This window comes from Polyodon spathula, chromosome 11 (genome assembly GCF_017654505.1).
Source record: "Polyodon spathula isolate WHYD16114869_AA chromosome 11, ASM1765450v1, whole genome shotgun sequence".
NCBI classification, from domain to species: domain Eukaryota; kingdom Metazoa; phylum Chordata; class Actinopteri; order Acipenseriformes; family Polyodontidae; genus Polyodon; species Polyodon spathula.
In genome coordinates this window covers 3,053,067-3,072,898 of record NC_054544.1, presented here as the reverse complement: position 1 = coordinate 3,072,898, position 19,832 = coordinate 3,053,067, and the positions used below count along the sequence as shown (strand labels likewise).

General features: G+C 42.9%; 1 protein-coding gene across 15 annotated transcripts in view; it reads right to left on the bottom strand.

The window, feature by feature from the left end:
- Nucleotides 1–19,832, bottom strand: part of LOC121323429 (protein unc-80 homolog) — a 66,323-nt gene that overhangs the window by 43,874 nt on the left and 2,617 nt on the right. For 5 of the 15 annotated variants that reach the window (XM_041264512.1, XM_041264520.1, XM_041264514.1 and 2 more), the window contains exons 4-23: nucleotides 19,116–19,417; nucleotides 18,662–18,785; nucleotides 18,204–18,268; nucleotides 17,743–17,882; nucleotides 16,037–16,298; nucleotides 15,728–15,862; nucleotides 15,139–15,355; nucleotides 14,688–14,828; nucleotides 13,503–13,771; nucleotides 10,188–10,508; nucleotides 9,574–9,705; nucleotides 6,997–7,144; nucleotides 5,300–5,350; nucleotides 4,659–4,807; nucleotides 3,755–3,918; nucleotides 3,412–3,510; nucleotides 2,785–2,999; nucleotides 2,172–2,278; nucleotides 1,743–1,890; nucleotides 390–601 (exon numbers count right to left, since the gene is read on the bottom strand). In XM_041264512.1, the coding sequence (XP_041120446.1) occupies nucleotides 390–601; nucleotides 1,743–1,890; nucleotides 2,172–2,278; nucleotides 2,785–2,999; nucleotides 3,412–3,510; nucleotides 3,755–3,918; nucleotides 4,659–4,807; nucleotides 5,300–5,350; nucleotides 6,997–7,144; nucleotides 9,574–9,705; nucleotides 10,188–10,508; nucleotides 13,503–13,771; nucleotides 14,688–14,828; nucleotides 15,139–15,355; nucleotides 15,728–15,862; nucleotides 16,037–16,298; nucleotides 17,743–17,882; nucleotides 18,204–18,268; nucleotides 18,662–18,785; nucleotides 19,116–19,417 (3,401 nt within the window). The remainder of the gene's footprint in view (nucleotides 1–389; nucleotides 602–1,742; nucleotides 1,891–2,171; nucleotides 2,279–2,784; nucleotides 3,000–3,411; nucleotides 3,511–3,754; nucleotides 3,919–4,658; nucleotides 4,808–5,299; nucleotides 5,351–6,996; nucleotides 7,145–9,573; nucleotides 9,706–10,187; nucleotides 10,509–13,502; nucleotides 13,772–14,687; nucleotides 14,829–15,138; nucleotides 15,356–15,727; nucleotides 15,863–16,036; nucleotides 16,299–17,742; nucleotides 17,883–18,203; nucleotides 18,269–18,661; nucleotides 18,786–19,115; nucleotides 19,418–19,832) is intronic. The other 10 variants (XM_041264523.1, XM_041264524.1, XM_041264527.1 and 7 more) reach the window with 6 other exon arrangements.

The following is a 19,832-nucleotide window of genomic DNA, read 5'->3' as shown; positions in this document are numbered from 1 at the left end:
GTATAGAGAAATGGATCACCAAGCACACACACAGACACAGAGAGCAACACTATGGGGACAAGAAAAGAATGAAGGGTTGAAAGCCAGAGTTATGACAGCCACTATACCTGCATTCTGCTCCTACAAATGTGATGTGCACATAATCAGAATTACAGGTATCAAACAAATAATCCATAAGGTTGTTTATTTTATTTTGACTAGCGCTAAGTAACACAACCTAATACATTATTATGCTGTTAACTTCCTGAGCACACTGACACCATTCTGAACTTAAAATAAAAAAGGAAATATAATAGCAAAAACCGGGACGATTTAACAATGTTACTGTTTTTGATCGGGACAAAAAATGAGGGTTAAGAACTGGGACAGTCCCAGTTTTCCCTACTCACCAGGTCGAGGGCGGCCGCCAGGATGGATGCGTCAGGGATGGTTCCAGGCTCGCAGCAGTTCAGCAGGAACTGGAAGCGCTTCATGCCCTGCCGGATGGCTCCCAGATTCACCATGTTCTTGTTCTTCATCCCCTCCTGGCTGCCGGCTAGGCGCTCCTCGAAGCCACGGCACCCTGAGAGAGACGGGCAGGCAGGACGGCGCAATATGATGTCTGAGAAGAGGGGACCAGTGAGGGAGTTGTGCTGGACCCATTCAATAAACTGCTTTGGTGATGGAGGGACTGGGTCATGTGCGGAAAATTTATTTGGATTATTATTTGGAATGTTTATTTGGATCAATGCATGATTCCAATAATTATCACTCTGTTAATTCCATTCCAGTCTAAAAGATGTGCCACTTCATATAATCCAAGTAAACATAGAGTTTATAAAGCTATACTTAATTTGAGTAAAACTAAATTATGTAACATTTTACATTAAGTGTCTCTAATTACTATGTCTACTCAACCATACTACTGAGCTACATCAGGGCTAACAAATACACACAGATACAGTACCATACTGCAGAATCATGAGAGTCCTCAAGGAATCCCAGTATATAAGTATTCTTTCTGTCAGCAATACTACACACAGGACAAACAGATAGCAATGCAGTGGAGGAAGCAGCATGCAGGACACAGAAGAAAAGATAGTGATTGCTACTGTGACTTGTCTGCAAGTTTGCATTTTCCAAACACTGTTATTTAATGCAAGGAAGTCATCTTATTTACGAACTCAATTTTACTGTGCTTTTCCACCTTTAAAATCAGGCATTGAAATATCCCCCTGTATTATAACTACTACGCCCCCTGGAGGCTACAGTCAGAGGACTGAGAGACGTACATTGCTACTGCCCTAAAACTTGCAGACCATTTTTCAATTGTATGTATTCAGTTAATAAGGAGCGACATTTAAGTCACCCTTGTGGGAAAAACCTGGTGGGATTAATTCAGAGTAAAAGGGGTAGCAGTACTGAAATCATTGCTTAGGCCTTTATTATAGACCCCAGGGTGATCTCTCAATGACCGTGTGTGGAATACTGTGACCGTAGAGCTGGAACAGGCCCTCCCTTAACTTTTAGTAAGCTATCCTGAGGAGGCAGGGATAGCTGCTCATAGCGTTAAGACAAAGAGAGTCTATTGGGCTTTTATATTGTGATTGTCCTTGTGCCTGATTGATTCTTCAATAAAGGGGTTTGCCCCACACAAACACAGGAGACAACACCACACAGGTATATGGAGGATGGCTTTCGACGGAGTGACTGGAAGAGGACAGACACAGAGAGCAAAGGAAAGGAAGCCCCAGGGGCTCTACCATCTTTTTCTTCTGTGTGGTGAAGCTTGGATGGGTTCCTTCGGCCGGAGCGCCATTTACCAAGCCGCTTGAAGAAATTCTCCTCTTCGTCCCGGCCGTACTCCATAGCGCCTCCTTCAGACAGCTTCACTGCGCTGGTGAACTTCACCTGGGGTATTCAAACACGCAGCATCAACCAGACAGAGTCCAATCAACCCTGGTCACAGAATCAGTCATTACATAGGAAGATATTTCGTTTGCCTATTTAACCCTTTAAGGATCACAACGGCGTAAACACGATCATACTGAAGTGTCATTCTGAGCCTGTGCTCGGGTAAACATGATAAAAAAATGCACTTTGTTTCTTTGACTTACTGGGCCACTGTGCTTTGCAGTACAGCTTGTTAATGCATATCATTGGATAGTGCAGGCTGCACTCTGTCGGTATACCTTGGAACTCTGGCGTATGAAGGAGAGCCTGTCCACAGAGCTGATGTCCAGCAGGTCCTCTACCCCATCTGTCAGACCCGAGAGGGAGGAGCGTTTCAGCCAGTTTCCTGCTCAGCACACACACACGCCGGCCAGGGGGAGAGTGTGTCCCAAACAGGAGGGAAACAAACACAATCAGGTGATTATGAAATTTGTGCCTTTTAAGGATCATTAGCTTTTCTCAGACGATAACTACCGCTATTTCTATTTGAAGCCAGTGGTTTTGTTTGTGTCCTCAAGTGATTAATCTACCCCCCCTCTCTCTGAGCTATTTTCCCTCCTGTTGCCCTGAATTCCCTGCACCTGTCTTTCTGACCCCTTTCCTCCCATCAACCTCCACCCTCCTTCCATCTGTCCAAACTCCCCTTTCCCCCTGTTGCCCTCAATCCCTTCCCCTGTCCCTCTATCTCTTTTCCCTCCCGTTGCCCTGAATTTCCTCTCTGACACCCCCCCGTCCCTTTCTCTCTGGCCCCCTGCCCTGCACCTATAGGTAGTTTGAGTTTCCCGTTGCCCTGAATTCCCTTCTCTCTCTATGACCCCCTCCCCTGTCTCTCTGGCCCCCTTGCCCCTGTACCTATGGGCAGTTTGAGTTTCTTGCGGAGGGAGATGCGTCGGGATCGGGAGCGGGAGCGGGACCGTCGTTCGGTGGTGGTTCCCGAGTGGGCGGTTGTGCACTCTGAAGTGTCCTGCTCTGACTGGCTGCTTGTGTCACTCGCTGCACTCTGGGACTTGAACATTTTGCGCCAGAAGTCCTTTCGCCCGAGGAGAGCCCCCGGGATCTGCTCATCACTGAAGAGCAGGGAGAGCGGAGACATCAGAGTCATTCATTCAGAAGATTAATCAGGACTTGTCATCTGCACTAGCATTCGTCAAAGGCTAGCACTGACCCCAAACTACTATACCACCCTTGAAAACATACTGTACTGTAACACAGCATCTCATTAAACAAACTCTGAACCTTTCCAACGACATGTATTTATCCTGTTCTAGAGAATATCAAATGCACACCATTCAGAATGGGCCTCTGATGTTTCCGTTTGCAATTAAATTGCGATCTATGCCCACAAAAAGTGAATCTATAAAGTTGTGGCTGGATGAACCAGCTTCACGCAATTCAGAGAGAAAATAAAGTTTTAAAAACTAAATGATCGGAAGAAGAATGATTCAGGGTTCGAATAAAAGTTGTTTTTCAATTACTCACTGCTCTGGGGTCTGTGGGAGACGACTGGAGATGTAACTACGACACTCATCCGCGGCAGACGAGGGCTGTCCCTTGTCGTTTGTGTTCCCCGCATCAGACCTATAAACACATGGAAGTCTTCAAACACATATTTATGGACATAGCCTGCCCTACAGAGAGCTGGGATAGCTATAATAATTATCAAACATCTAACTATAGTATGACTTCTATACTATAGCAACCACTAGATATGTTTCCAATGTATATGAAGGCAACAGGTCTCTCAAGACCAATGTTAGACCCCTCGATATTCAAAGCGACGTTTCCTGTTGTGCCGTGTTTTCTGCTGTAATATTTCCTCTACCTTCGGTTCCCTGGAAGTTTCGTCTCGTCCTTCTCCTCTGTCTTTTTCCCAGAAGTGACTTTCTCTGCACTGTCCAGGAGGGCACTGAGAGCCACTCTGCGGAAGACATTCCCGTGGGACTCCTTGATGAACTGCACCAGCTGCCGGATATCACAGTACAGACCCTGCGGAAGAGAGGGGCGATCAAAACAAGAGCAAACACAAACCAAGTGATAACACTGCCGGACACCCTGACTGAGACTGTAAAACCCCTTAACTGTGTTTCCCATCCATTCTAGCAAGTCTCGTTGCTAACTGAGAAATATGCTGTGCACAACTGACCAATGAATGCTGTGTAATTCTGAGTAAGGTTCTTTAAAACAAAGATACTGGGGATATATATAAAAAAAGTTCACAGTTTCTCTTGCTAAACTACTCAAGCTTGAAAAAAAACCCTCAAATGTCCCTCAATGTTCTGTTGCGGTTTGCAGTTAGTGGAAGCATGATTCTGGGGATGACTTTGACAAAACACCTGTACTCAGAGAGTGTGTGGAAGCTGTGAGAACAGAACTCACCTGCCTAGCCCCTTGATTCAAAGACCCCATTGTTTCTCAAATCACTTGTCGTTGAAGTACATCTTTTACACAGCATACCAACTTCTTAGATAAAACTATTCGATTTTAATATAATAAAAAATTAAATGGCATAAATAATCAACAGGAACCCTGAATGTTTTGCCTAATGCCTTCCTCAGTGAGTGTAATTCAACTGTAAATCACTTGTATTACTTCCCTAAAGCAATTGAAGTGATCCTCTATAACTGCACTTATGTACAATTCCTTGTTTGTATTTGAAAGTCCTGGTGAAGGCCCCGGTTCCCACCCTCGAGTCCACGCTGTGTGCACGTTCGCCACGCTGTTCTCACCAGGTTCTCCGGGCTGTGAAGCTCATGTGTGGTGGATGCACAACGTGTGATCAGAGACTTGAACATGCAGCCCACGACCACCGTCTCCATGTTCTGAGCAACCGATTTGCTGTCCCCTGTAGTGAAATTGTTCCCGAAACCCGCCTTGTCTGAAAATGTGGAGTAATACAAAATAAATAAATAAATATATAAATATATATATATATATATATATATATATATATATATATATATTATATATATATGTATGTATATATATATATATATATATATATATATATATATATATATATATATATATATATATATAAAATACAAACATCAACTTACAACAAAACATTTTTTATCATTGTGCAGATAAAAAGCATGTTTTTTTGATAGATCAAGCTGTTTTTTTCACGGGTTTTATTTTGATAAGTTCTTAGGCCCTGGTAAGATACAGGACCTGTTTGTTGTTTTTGCAGGACACGCTTCATTAGCTGATGTCAGGTTCTTTAATGGAGCTGCAGTTTTGACACACACGCTTTCAATACTGTATTCCAAATCAGCATGTCAATCGGGAAGCAGAAATCAGGTTTTTTTTTTTTTTCTTGCCTAATGTAAATGATTTTGCTTTGCAGAAATGTAGATTATGCATGTACCGAGGTTTCTTTTTTTCTCTCTCCTGGACCTCTCACCTGCACTTCCGTATTCTGCAAGAAAAGAGATGCGTGCAGAGTTCATTCCGGGCTGGCACAGTTAGGGAGGCTGGTACTGGTGCAACAGACATTGGAGCCCACAGTTCACAAATATACAGTACAAAGGGAGATGTTTCAGTCATCACGTGTACATGCAAGAAGGCTCCTGATTGTATTCGTAATACTGGGTATTCACATCATAAGATCCACAGGGCCACATGAGGTAGCACGAAACATTATTGCAGTGTTCAAAGATCCACTGTCCAACAGCCACTTTCCATCATGCCATCTTATAGGAAACAGATGGCATTTTCAACATTTGTACATTTTTAATATACTATAGGGCACTGCATCTTTAATAAATGATTGTGTGAGTTTTAATCTTGACATTTTCTATTGATTGATTCGTCATCTGATCTACGATTAATCAATTAATCACACCTGCCTTCTTGTGATATGAAATTGTATTGGAAGACGATTACAAGTAATACAATAAGACCCTAATACCGAAAGTATTAACATAATGCTATTTACTGCAACTGTTTCATAATGCCAACTAAAGGAAACCCAATATTCGGAATACACTTGCCAGTTTTGTGGATAACAGCATTCAGAACAGCATGTGGAATGGGGAAAGGGATTCTATGTCAAGCATTCAGAACAGCATGTGGAATGGGGAACGGGATTCATTGTCAAGCATTCAGAACACTCCAGACTGAACTGGAACCTCTGCAGTGTTCTGAATACGATGACTTGCATGTAAATGTGGACATGAAAAATGAAACATGTTAACAATGTATTGAGAGCATGTAGTTTCAGGGCTCCAGTATCCAGAATACAAAGTAGTGAGTGAGTGAGTCAGACTTAGGAGAGAATTACGCAGGCATTCCTTCCAATTCAAAGAGTCCTGTGGAGGAGGGATAGTTCAGTGAGAGAGCACTTGAAAGGACGCTTGGGTTCCAGCCTTGATTATGCCCGTTGCTTATCTCTGTGGCTTCTTGCCAATTGAATATGTAAAACCATGACTTCAGGAACATTTTCATAACTCCACCTTTTTAACTATGAGCCAATGTTTCCTGCCACACACAATGCTGGCAAAATGAATTCTTGTTCAGCAGGTAGTAGAACCCCACTTGAGATTAAAACAATTGTTACAAAAGCTAGCAAACTTTCAATCAGAACTATAATTAAGCTGCAACTTCCTGCAAGACTCCAATCAGAACTATAACTGAACTGCTCCTTCCTGCAAGACTCATTTCAGAAATATAATTTAACCTTCCTGCAACTCATTTGTTTCTTCCAGAAATGTTGCCATTGTGCTTCCCTGAAAACTGATCCCGATGTTGGGTCAGGTACTACAGGATCTTAATACTCACTGCACAGTGAATTAGCAGTCAAACTGTGTTAAAATATATATATATATATATATATATATATATATATATATATATATATAATATATATAGACACACACACACACACACACACACACACAAACATACAAACACACACATACACAAATACTTTTTTTTTACATCAACATCTATCGCACATATTTTAACAGTTATTCACAGCTGTCCTTAGTACTGGCTTGAATCAACATGCAAACATTTGAAAGGTTATTTTGCATGTTCTCAAAGCGCAGTGTGTTTTGCCCTTACTGTCGGTGATAGGTTCCATGCAGAAGCCCAGAAAGGCGTGTAAGAAGTCCACCACGTTGTTGAGCGAGTCCTTGTTCACATAGTCTCTCATTGTCTGACGGAACTGGAGCTTGTCCAGCTTGTACAGGAGGGTCAGGCAGTTCTGAGCCTGCAACATAAACCGAAGAAAACTACACAACTACAGCAAAGACGGACCCGACAGTTTTATTAAAAAGAAATCACCCACAAACACGTGAGAATGATACATTGCCTGCCAGGTTTGAGGATGCAGAACAGAATTTCCAACCAGTACTGACAATACCAAAGCACAGCAGTGCAATTTGACAGGTGTAACAGGGCAGGAGCTGGGCAGTTGTGTAGGGTTGCATTAGACAGGTCATTTACGTAGTCTGAGCAGCTCAACTTTGATTCACAGCTCTCTCACTCAGACTAGAGGAGGTCTCATTCGCAATAAGAGACAGCTTATGCATAAATACAATATTGATGCCACTGAAACCATCACATATTTACTGGTTAAAAAGGCTGTAACACATGTACTCAGTTCTGATAATATTAACCCTACACCCACTAATATTGAAATATTTTAATTTAACCCTCTTAAATCAAAATACATTAATAACTAAACTTTATGCCTTAGAGACTCCCATAATACTAAATTATTATCACAATGAATAATAATCTAAGGAAATAATATTAAAGAAACACTCTGGGATGAGAAATTAGAGCAACATCACATGGTCTCCTAATTCACAGAGAAGGTCAATTCAGTTTCAATTATTACAGCTAGTCTATTATACCGCTTGTATACCTGTGGATTCAGTGATTCAAACAAAGGCTGGGCATGTGACACTGATAGAGGATCCCTAATACATGTGATATGGAATTACTACAAATTAAAATATTAGTGGGAAAACATTTTATCCCATATTTGTAAAATAATAGATTCTGATATTCAATTTTCAGCTAGACACCTTGCTACTTTCACAAACAAAACCACTTAAAAAATGAATCAGTTTCTCTCTTTTAGTTGCAAAGAAAACTGTATTACTATCCTGGAAAGATTCCAAGCCACCGGCTCTACAACCAAGGAAGAAGTTATTATTAGATAATATAAACTTAGAAAGAATCCCCTATTCTTTAAATAACCAACTTGAGAATTTTAAAAACATCTAGTATAAGGCATCAACTTATCTCACTAATACTGACATGTATGAATAACCCATGTTACTATCTTCATATTTATTCTATATTTATATTAACGCCATATTGTTATGAATTATAATGTGTTCATGTAAAGGGTTGAAAAGGATGTAATATCTGAATATTATATGTTTCTGTTTATTCTTTAAATATATTTAGCATTTATGGATATTTACTGTAATGCTTTGAAATTAATAAAAAAATCTAACTTCAAAAATAAAGAGACAGCTTTTACATAATGTAACAGATTCTGACAATTCTAAAAGCTAGTGTTGCTAATCAGCCTCTGCAGTGGCATCGTGTTAGTAACCAGCCTCTGCAGTGGCATCTTGTTAGTAACCAGCCTGTGCAGTGGCATCTTGTTAGTAACCAGCCTCTGCAGTGGCATCTTGTTAGTAACCAGCCTCTGCAGTGGCATCTTGTTAGTAACCGGCCTCTGCAGTGGCATCCTGTTAGTAACCAGCCTCTGCAGTGGCATCTTGTTAGTAACCAGCCTCTGCAGTGGCATCTTGTTAGTAACCAGCCTCTGCAGTGGCATCTTGTTAGTAACCAGCCTCTGCAGTGGCATCTTGTTAGTAACCAGCCTCTGCAGTGGCATCTTGTTAGTAACCAGCCTCTGCAGTGGCATCTTGTTAGTAACCAGCCTCTGCAGTGGCATCTTGTTAGTAACCAGCCTCTGCAGTGGCATCTTGTTAGTAACCAGCCTCTGCAGTGGCATCTTGTTAGTAACCAGCCTCTGCAGTGGCATCTTGTTAGTAACCAGCCTCTGCAGTGGCATCTTGTTAGTAACCAGCCTCTGCAGTGGCATCTTGTTAGTAACCAGCCTCTGCAGTGGCATCTTGTTAGTAACCAGCCTCTGCAGTGGCATCTTGTTAGTAACCAGCCTCTGCAGTGGCATCTTGTTAGTAACCAGCCTCTGCAGTGGCATCTTGTTAGTAACCAGCCTCTGCAGTGGCATCTTGTTAGTAACCAGCCTCTGCAGTGGCATCTTGTTAGTAACCAGCCTCTGCAGTGGGCATCTTGTTAGTAACCAGCCTCTGCAGTGGCATCCTTGTTAGTAACCAGCCTCTGCAGTGGCATCTTGTTAGTAACCAGCCTCTGCAGTGGCATCTTGTTAGTAACCAGCCTCTGCAGTGGCATCTTGTTAGTAACCAGCCTCTGCAGTGGCATCTTGTTAGTAACCAGCCTCTGCAGTGGCATCTTGTTAGTAACCAGCCTCTGCAGTGGCATCTTGTTAGTAACCAGCCTCTGCAGTGGCATCTTGTTAGTAACCAGCCTCTGCAGTGGCATCTTGTTAGTAACCAGCCTCTGCAGTGGCATCCTGTTAGTAACCAGCCTCTGCAGTGGGCATCTTGTTAGTGTACCAGCTGCCATTACCTGCATCCGTAAGCGATCTCCAGAGAGGCCTCTGTGTCCCTCTCCACATCCATAGGCACAGCCGAGAGACTTGACGATTTTAATCAGCATTGTGAGGGCCAACCTGTGGCTGCTCTGGGGCACACTATCTTCCTGATGCCAGAGAGAACACTGTTAAAACATGCCTTCAGCGTAAAGCACTGAATAAACCATGGCCCCAGTGTGGTATATAAGGGTGGCTGTATTGTAGAGGTGCTTACTTTCTGAAAAAGTCTTCTTAAAATCTTAGAGCCTATTTAATGGATTTAAATAGCAGCAGATCTAGAAACCACCACCGATTCACCACCGTTCAGATCAGTAGCCCCTTGTCCACAATGCTAAAGATACATGGAACCAATTTTTATATAAACAGTGGCTGCTGAAGGTAAATAACAATGGGCAAAGTTACTCGCTGATAATATCATCATGCAGTCATCTAAGTGGCTCCATCTTTAAATAAAATAATTATAATCCTACACGTGGTTTGTAGTTTTAATACTTATGAAATTGCATCTCTCATGTTTGTAAAAATACTAGCTGCTTTTACAGTGTGGCTTTATCTCTACCTTCTGGATAAGCAGCCAGACAGGACACACCTTGTTTCCTTGCTGCCTGTTGTTCTTGCCATCATCTCCTCCTCCTCCTCCTCCTCCTCCTCCGTTCCCGCCCCCTCCTCCTCCTCCCGGCGCCGCCCCCATTCCTCCAGCCACACCCACGTTGGCTCCCCCTGTCCTCTGATTGGTCCCATCCTTGAGCCTGGTCTCCTCATTCTCCTTCTCTTCCACCTTGGACACCTTCTTCCCCATGCTGGGTACCACTCCCAGCTGCAGGAGGCACTCGATGATGTTCAGAGTCACGTCGCAGATTCGTGAGCTGATGTCGTGGGTCAGGACCACGTACACAGCTCTCAGGATCACCTGTAGAGGACACATGGGTTCAAGATAATGTACGGGCTGCTGTGGGACACAACACATGTAACACAAGACCTCACCTTCACTAGTTTTACAGTCTACAAGGGATTAAGGTGTGTAGCTGGTCGACCTCATCCATGATAAGTGAAGGGGTGGGGAAGGGCAGGGAGGTTGGTGCTGGAGATGAACTGTGTTGGAGCTGGGAGCTGGGAGGATGGGGGCTGTGTGAAATAACTCCAAGCAGTAGTTCAGGATCAGTGGAATTCCCTCCCTGTATGTTTCCATAGAGATATCTTTTAGGGGATGACTGTTTGAAATACGAAGCATTTAATTTGTAGACAACAATCCCTTTGTATCCAGTAGGGTTTGGTACAAATTAAACTACTATGTTAAAAAGTAACCAGGATGTGGTTACTGAAACAGAAAATGATAAAAAAAAAAAATTACAATTCTAAAAAAAAACTTCAGACTTCCACAAGCCCCTGTATTAAGCTTCTGAGTTGTTTACTGATGATTTAATGATATTACTGGGTGCGCTGAAAAATGATGCATTGGAGTATATACTAGCTTTCAGAGTCTAGCCCGGGGAAAACCAAAGTTGTTCCTTCCACTCCTGGTTTTTATTCCAAGCCAATAGGGGTTTAACCAATTTAACCTCTATCCAGACCCTGATGCAGTTAATGATATCATTTTACTTGTTAAACCTGGAGTGGAATGGCCCTCCAGGCCTATGATTGGTCTGAGGGGAGTACCAGTTTAACACTAGAACTACCGTGGCAGTCATTTTGACATTTGAGGTTTTCAAATTCAAATTACTCTGTGTGTCTGAAAGTTATGTGGTTGTCCGTTCATGAATTTTCCTAAATACATGTATTAAATACCCTGACGCGTTTGAAAGGCAGGATCACGAAAATAAGGAAGTTATAATCCAGCCCACCTAGAACCGCCAGAGCAGTCATTTTGACTACCTTTTACAATACATGTTTTTATTTTGAATATAACCTACAATATCCATTATATATATATATATATATATATATATATATATATATATATATATATATATATATATATACAGCTCTGGAAAAAATTAAGAGACCACTGCAAATTTTTCTTAAATCAGCATCTCTACATGTATGGCAGCCATTCCATTCCAGTGTCTGTTGAATTCCAACACAGGCACACCTCATTCTACTGAATGAGGTACTGATTAGGGGATCACCTGAACCAAATCTTATTTAACGAGGAAAAGTATAAAAACCACTCCTGTGGTCATCACTATCCTCTTGCAATAGGACCAGCTGGATGGCAAAACAGTGCTAGTAGTACCTCAAAAGTAATTGGAATAAAAAAATAACTATTGACCATGCCCAAAGAGTTGAAAAGGAAAGTTTTGAGTGAGGAAAAGAAGGGTTCAATTCTGGCTTTACTGGCAGAGGGATACAGTGAGTGTCGGGTTGCTTCCATCCTTAAAATTTCAAAGACAGCGGTTCATAAGAACAAGGTCAAGCAGCACACATTGGGGACAACAAAGCTACAGACCGGCAGAGGGCGAAAACGACTCTCCACTGACCGGGATGACCGCCAACTCATTCGAATGTCACTCAGCAACCGTAGGATGACATCAAGTGACCTACAAAAAGATTGGCAAACGGCAGCTGGGGTGAAGTGCACGGCGAGGACGGTTTGAAACAGGCTCCTAGGGGCAGGGCTGAAGTCGTGCAAAGCTAGAAAAAAGCCCTTCATCAATGAGACGCAAAGAAGAGCCAGGCTGAGGTTTGCAAAAGACCATAAGGATTGGACCGTAGAGGACTGGAGTAAGGTCATCTTCTCTGATGAGTCCAATTTTCAGCTTTTCCCAACACCTGGTAATCTAATGGTTAGACGGAGACCTGGAGAGGCCTACAAGCCACAATGTCTCGCACCCACTGTGAAATGTGGTGGAGGATCGGTGATGATCTGGGGGTGCTTCAGCAAGGCTGGAATCGGGCAGATTTGTCTTTGTGAAGGGCGCATGAATCAAGCCAAGTACAAGGTTGTCCAGGAAGAAACTTGCTTCCTTCTGCTCTGACAATGTTCCCCAACTCTGAGGATTGGATTTTCCAGCAGGGCAATGCTCCATGCCACACAGCCAGGTCAATCAAGATGTGGATGGAGGACCACCAGATCAAGACCCTGTCATGGCCAGCCAAATCTCCAGACCTGAACCACATTGAAAACCTCTGGAATGTGATCAAGAGGAAGATGGATGGTCACAAGCCATCAAACAAAGCTGAGCTGCTTGAATTTTTGCGCCAGGAGTGGTATAAAGTCACCAAACATCAATGTAAAAGACTGGTGGAGAGCATGCCAAGACGCATGAAAGCTGTGATTGAAAATAAGGGTTATTCCACCAAATATTGATTTCTGAACTCTTCCTAAGTTAAAACATTAGTATTGTGTTGTTTAAAAATGAATATGGACTTATTTTCTTTGCATTATTCGAGGCCTGACAACACTGCATCTTTTTTGTTATTTTGACCAGTTGTCATTTTCTGCAAATAAATGCAATAAATGACAATGTTTTTATTTTTTATTTTATCACAGTAAAGCAGCAGGCTGCTGCAGCTCAACCTGGATTCTGTGCTGCACCACAAACACGAGAGTAAACATAAACATTACTTTTGTTTAAAATTAAAAACTACTTTCCTTTTCACAGTTTTGTATGTACATATACCTCTTTAAACCTGTTTACACACTAGTTTCTTTTGTTAGTTTTTCATTTTTTGAAGTAGTGTTTTATATGTGGTAAGTCAGTAAATAAACGCTTTTATGTTCAATTGTTCATTTAAATGCAACGTTTTGGCTGTGCAACTGTCTGATATGATGTGCTTGAATTAAACTTTTGAGTTGTATCTGATAGTTTGTCTTTCATTTAATACTGATGTTGTTTAAAATGTAACCGTCATAATGACTGCCTGTGTAACCGTGGCGGTTCTAGTGTTGACAAAAGTGGTTTACCGTGAGGTCCAGCATGCCGTTCTTAAGGATGAAGTTGTTGGTCCCCTCGATGCTCTCTGCATCCTCCAGGCAGCTGTAGTTGATGCAGGAGTCAGTGAGGCTGCGTGGCAGGTTGGAGCAGGCCAGAGGCTCGATGGGCATCTCTGGGATGGGCACCGGGTTGCACAGCTTCTTCATGTGCTCTGTAAAGATGTCTGCGTAGCCCACGTTGAACGAGGCCACCGTGGTGTTGAAGGTTGCCACAGTGATGGTGGATATCTGGGACCTGACTGTGAGACCAGATGCATTGTTACGCTGTGGCACATTTCTATGAATCAAAACTGGCTAGTGACTAATCAGACCAACTGTGGCAGAGCAAAGCTCTGCCCTTTTTAAATTGGCAGGGATGGGGTTAATTTCCCCTACCTGCCTGTGTTTATTATGTTCAGGTGGCTGGGGTTGATTAGTTGATTAGGTTAATTAATGATCAATCAGCGCCCAGCCACCTGATATAAAAGGAGGCCTCTGCTTCTCATTTGAGAGGAGGGAGCTGAGGAAGCAGGTTGGTGGTTTTGGTGTGTGATTTTTGAATTTTGATAAATCCAGTGAAGGCATTGCCCAGCCTGGAAATTGTTATTTTTATTAGTCTTGCTTTATTTGTGTTTAAATTGCTTTGTTTTGGCCCTTGTGCCCTTTTATTTTTGTGTATTTATAATAAAAGAATAATTTTTTTGAACTATAGACTGTCTCTGGGCCTCTATCCACTTGCCAGCCTGCCACATTAACCCACAAACTTAATCAAGAATTCCTTAACTGTGAGGACCTGCCCCTGGGTCAGATGCAGCAAGCGTCACTTGTGATGTATTCAGAGAGTGTTTTTATTTCATAATAAGATCCAACTGTAGCACATAATATAGCTTTTTGTCATTTTCAATCATTATGAAGATGCCGGAACTGACTCTTCAAGTTAAATATTACACATTTTAGTGGCACTTATTCTGTATTGCAAAGTATGAGACCACGGCTCAGAACAGAAAGGGATTTCTGGAAATACTGAGAGCAGCTCAGTGAAAGAGCCCACTTAACAGCATGCTCAGTCTTGCTCCTATCCTAGCAGCTCAGAGCGTTACAGAGCAGAGTTCATCGGTGATGCTGATACTTAACGCACCCACGGTAGCCCTGTGAGGTCATGGATCCCGCACGTACCTTCCTTGACGGTGTTTTCACCGTGGCTGTTGGGTTGGTCGTGGGCATCGCTCATCAGTGTGTGGTGCGAGTGGGACTGTCTGGCGCTGAGGCTGTCCACATCTGCGGTGGTATCGGAGCTGCCTCTGCGTGTGAACTTCCCTGCAGCCAGAAACAGACAGATGTGTGTCTATTACTTAAACATTCAAACATTGAGGATCTTTTAGTTATGGACGGATGATAAAGTTCTGTAGTATCAATAGTGTTTAAATGCTTGGGTCTACACAATCCTAGGATTACCATATGCCTCCATGTACACCACATGCTTCAGGTACCTTTCACAGCAAGACTACGCTTACCAGAATGCATTGGGATGTGAGTGAAAACCCTGAACTGTCCCTAACTGTCTAGTGTACATGGAGTCTTATGATAACCCAAACCCAAAGCCTAACAGAGTTGCTGCCTGCCTCACCCAGGATGGCAGTCTGCCAACCCCCCTTCTCGAGCCCGCGCCGCTCGTCACCAATCCCGGAGAAGCTCCCGAAGGAAAAGGTGCTGCGCGTGGGAGACACGTCCAGGTGATCCTCGTGCAGCAGGAAGGGGACCCCCATGCGCCGCTGACGCCTCTTCCCGGTGTGGTGGAACGGGATTGAGCCCTTTCGCTCACGTTCCTCCTTGCGGCTCTTAAACTGATTGTGACAAAAACAACAGCAACCATAGCAATCATTGTACTGGAGCCTGGGCTGATAAATCCCATTAATGAGTGATACTATAATAATAAGATTGGACAACTTAATTGAAGGCGATTATAAAAAGGGAAGAGGAGTCGGCATTTATATTGCTTGTTTTTTGTACTGGGCTGTCATCTGGCAATCGCTTGTCATCAAGTGCCTAAGCTTAAATAAATAAATAAACATCTTTATTCCTTGTGTTGGCCTCTTTTCTAATACACGAGTGATTTACAAGATTAAAATGAAGTAAAACCTAGTATAACTACCAGAACAGCAAATATACTATATAGAGTTTTTATGACAGTCTGTGGCTCGGTCCCTGTGTCTCACCTTTTTGAAGATGTTCATGCCCAGGTCAGAGGACAGGTCCGGGACAGCCTGCCTTCTCAGGTTCGTCAAGGACACCTTGGAGAAGGTTTCTGTGCTGAGGGACTTCTCCTCCTCATTGCATTTTGAAGTCATGTCCTTCACAAAACCAAAAGAGGCATGTTATCACAACGTGTTTTAACAAACTCTTACTTAGCGACTTTCACACCTCTACTGGCCAGATAGCCACATTAACACGTGAGCTGGTATCTATAACACTCCAGCCACTCACTGGACATTCAGGGGTGACCGCCTCACCCCAACCTTCCTGACCTGTGTCTTGTGTGTGTTCACCAGGGAGGGTGCGGCTGCCACCATGGAGCTGCTGCGTGGTCTGGGCAGCTGTGTGAGGAGGGGCTCCGGGGGTCTCTCAGGCTTCTCCTCCAGGATCTGACGCAGCCTCTGCAGGCAGTACAGCAGCGCCCAGTGGGTCCCCTCTTCGGACCAGTGGGGCTGCAGGAGACAGCGCAGCACCGCCACGTCGAAATAGGTGCCGTAGCGAGACCTCTGCGCAGGGGGGGCTGCGGTCGAAGCTCTGTAAAGCACAATGGAAGGACGCTTTTACATTTGACTTATTTGTGGTTTTAAGAATTGAAGATTTCAGATTCTTTTTTATCTGGGTTTTCATCAAGCTTTATTTAACATTGTAAATCACTGATGGGAAAGCAATCGCTGTCAACGATCTGTTAGAATTCAGGTACATCTTGCATAGACACTTGTGTATGTTTCATACTAGTCCCTGAATACAAAATCAGTTAAGACTCCTGTCCGTTGGATTGATAATTGGCAGTCAGGTCTGCAATCTTACAGACACTCGCTGTGCCACAGAGGCAGTCAGGGTAATAAATGACTTCAAGCAGCCCATGAGCCCACGAGGAACTGGCAACACTGGGATTCAGACACAGAGCACAGCACAGCACAGTTCAAAAAACAGCATCAATCAGGGTTCTTTCAAAATGTAACAAATTGCACAATAATCTCTTTCAGTCCAGCTGCTGTGTTGGTGTAGCACAATACAACACAATATTATCCTGCGTAACTCCCCTTGTGCACATCTCCAGTCAATACAGCTTACTTATTGACTATGCACACTCAATGCTCAGGTAACTATGTGCAGACCATTTAGACCATTCTCTTCTGAACAAACTGCATATTTTGATTGTAAGGTAAAATTATTTAACTAGACAAAAGTTTTAGCTATGTTGTGTACTGAAGAAGAATGCTCAAGCCGAAATGTTGGTCAACTTGAATTCGAGTGTTCTAGTTTATCTTAGTATTCTGAGTGTTTTGAATTTATGGGTGTATATATATTTATTAGTAGCTGTCTTTTGGAAAACAGTGCTCCACTCTGTCTGTATCAGCTGATGCCAGGGCTCCAGTAGAGAAAGCTTCAATCAGTCCAGATCCTAACTATCTGCCACACTGCCCAGTGGTGTGTGGCACACTTGTGTAAGCTAGATAGATCTGTGCTGCATTGGGCCAGAAAAGTGACTGCAAAACCTATATATGACTAACAACATTATTATTTACACACAATAACTTCAGAGGAATCCAGCATTTACAAAGGGTTTGAATTTGAGCAGTCTATTAAAAACCCAAGGCATGAATAACAAATGGGTGAATAGTATACTTTGGAGGTTTTGTGATGGAGCTGTTTGTTTGCAGGTACAACTTGTATTTATTGATAAGAAGCATGAACAGGGATGGAAGTAAGACCCCCCTAGCACAGGCTTATTGCAGTATGAACTTAACTATGGTAGTGTAATATGTATCCAGTGATGGTTTGCCATTCTATACTGCTTTTACATTGACACATTAAAAAGTGTAATTGTACTGGTTTCATGATGTGGTTAAGCGGAGACCAACGAAACTAATTTAATGTGTGATTTGAGACACATTCCACCTGGCCTTCAGGAAACGTGAAGCCAGTGAATGACTCCTCTGGAAATGACCAGACAAACACAGTAATAGTCCCATACTTGTTCTGGGAGAGTCCCTTGTCCTTGGAGGCCTGGGAAGGCCCGCCTCCTTCAAGAGAGTTGCCACGGCGACAGCTCTGCACACTTGCCCCTGATGACAGTGAATCTGATTGGGCAGTCTCACAAACCACCTGGAAACCCTTCAGAAACACAGAATAGAAAAATCAAACAAAGCAGGAGTTGCTAGGAAACTTGATCTACTCTCCTTGAACTGTCAGTCTTACTGCAATGGCCAACAACCCTTTCCTTAAAATTCCCATGTTGCGCCTTTAAAACAATTTAAAACTATAACTATACTATAACTAACCCTTTAATAAAACATTTAATAAGCCATTCCCCATGGACGCATATATACATATATAGATATATACATATATCTGTGCTGGTGCTCCACTAAGGCTAACTCTTGCTGACAGCTGGTAAAATCAGGGAAAGGAGAGAGGGTTGAGTTGAACACTTGCCGTGGAGCCTGGGTTGGGGGATTCACACGCACTCCTCTGGTTGTTGGTTGGGGAGTTTCTCTTTGCTGAAATGACAGATACTAGATGTAATACCAATTCAAGCATGCTAAAAAAAAGATTGTATTCACAAACAAATCACCCAGAAAGAGTAGATCACCCAGGTAGATCTCACAATGTCAAAAAACAGCTCTGTAGATATTGAAGGTGTGCTTGTTCCGATGTGCAGCTGCTTAATGTATGCAGACTTGGGGGGTGAAGACAAGAAAACAAACTACCCAATCTGGAGCTCAAACCACAATAGAAAGGGGCCAGGCAGATTTGCAGTATGGTCTTTTTTCCTCTTTGTATCAATTACAATATTAATTAAATCCATAATATATCCGCCCCCCCACCCCCCCATGTTCATTAAGTTAGCTTCAAGCTTTTTCATGCCTTTAAAAAGGAGCCTGCTCACTCACCTGTAACAATGTTTCTGACTGGCTTGATGAGAGCAGTGAAGGCAGGGACATCGGGCTGTTTCTGCTCCCACATTGGCTGCCAGATGACAAGGCCACTGGACAATCGGAATGTCAGATCTGACTCCTACAGCAAGTGAGTACAACAAACACAAACTTTTAATATACTGTACCCGAGTGAAGGAGGCGAAAATCAGAGGAAAGAAACACATATTAACGAAAAAAAGAATCTTTGTCAAATGTATGTGCCACTGTAGTAAAGCATTGCCTTATTGTTGTTGTTGAGATGTTTTGTTTTTTTAATTATCTGTGTCTCTGTACCCGTTTATAAATTATTATTATTAATTTGGCAGTTTTGCAAAAAGTTTGTTATTTCATATCAGGCACTCAGTAAAATCATTTGGTAATGCAGAATGCATGCAGACTGTCTCTGGGGTGTGTGCTGCACAGCTGTTACCTTGATCCTGTGGATGAGAGGAGCAAAGAGGAACACAAAGAGCTCCACGGTGGCCATGGACTTGTGGAAAAGCTTCTGCTTGCTGTGCTCGTCATCCTCGGGGGTGCTGCCATGCGGGGGCTGGCCGGGGGAGCCCTGGTTCTCCATCTGGTGAATGAAGGCACTGCTGCTCCCTGACCAGCTGGACCCCCGACCCCCTCTCACCCCAGCCTCGTGGTTACACTCCTGGGCAGCATCCAGCAGCATCCAGTGCAGGGTGTGCAGAAGCTTTGTCTCTGCAACACCCAGCTTGTCCTGGTGACCTGCAGCCACACCAGTGATACAGTAATAGGCATCTTCGAACAGTAACAAGCATTGCAACATGACCTTATTGAATATTCCCTGAGACATTGCTGAAAAATGACATTTTTTAATCTCAGAAAATATTTCTTATACAAACAAACATAAAACGATAACACCCCTGTGCTCTGTGGATGTACGGTACTTGGACAACATGCATTGCAAACTTAATGTTTATGGAGGTAATAAGTGGGAACATGCTAGAGCAGTGACTCTCAATCCTGGTCCTGGGGGACCACTGCCCTGCTGGTTTTTGTTCCAACCAAGCTCTCAGTTACATAATTGAAACCTTAATTGAACTAATAACTTGCATAATCTGAGCTTTTTAGTTATTTTAAACAGATGGAGATTTCAATTTAAGTATAACATTGTATAAGG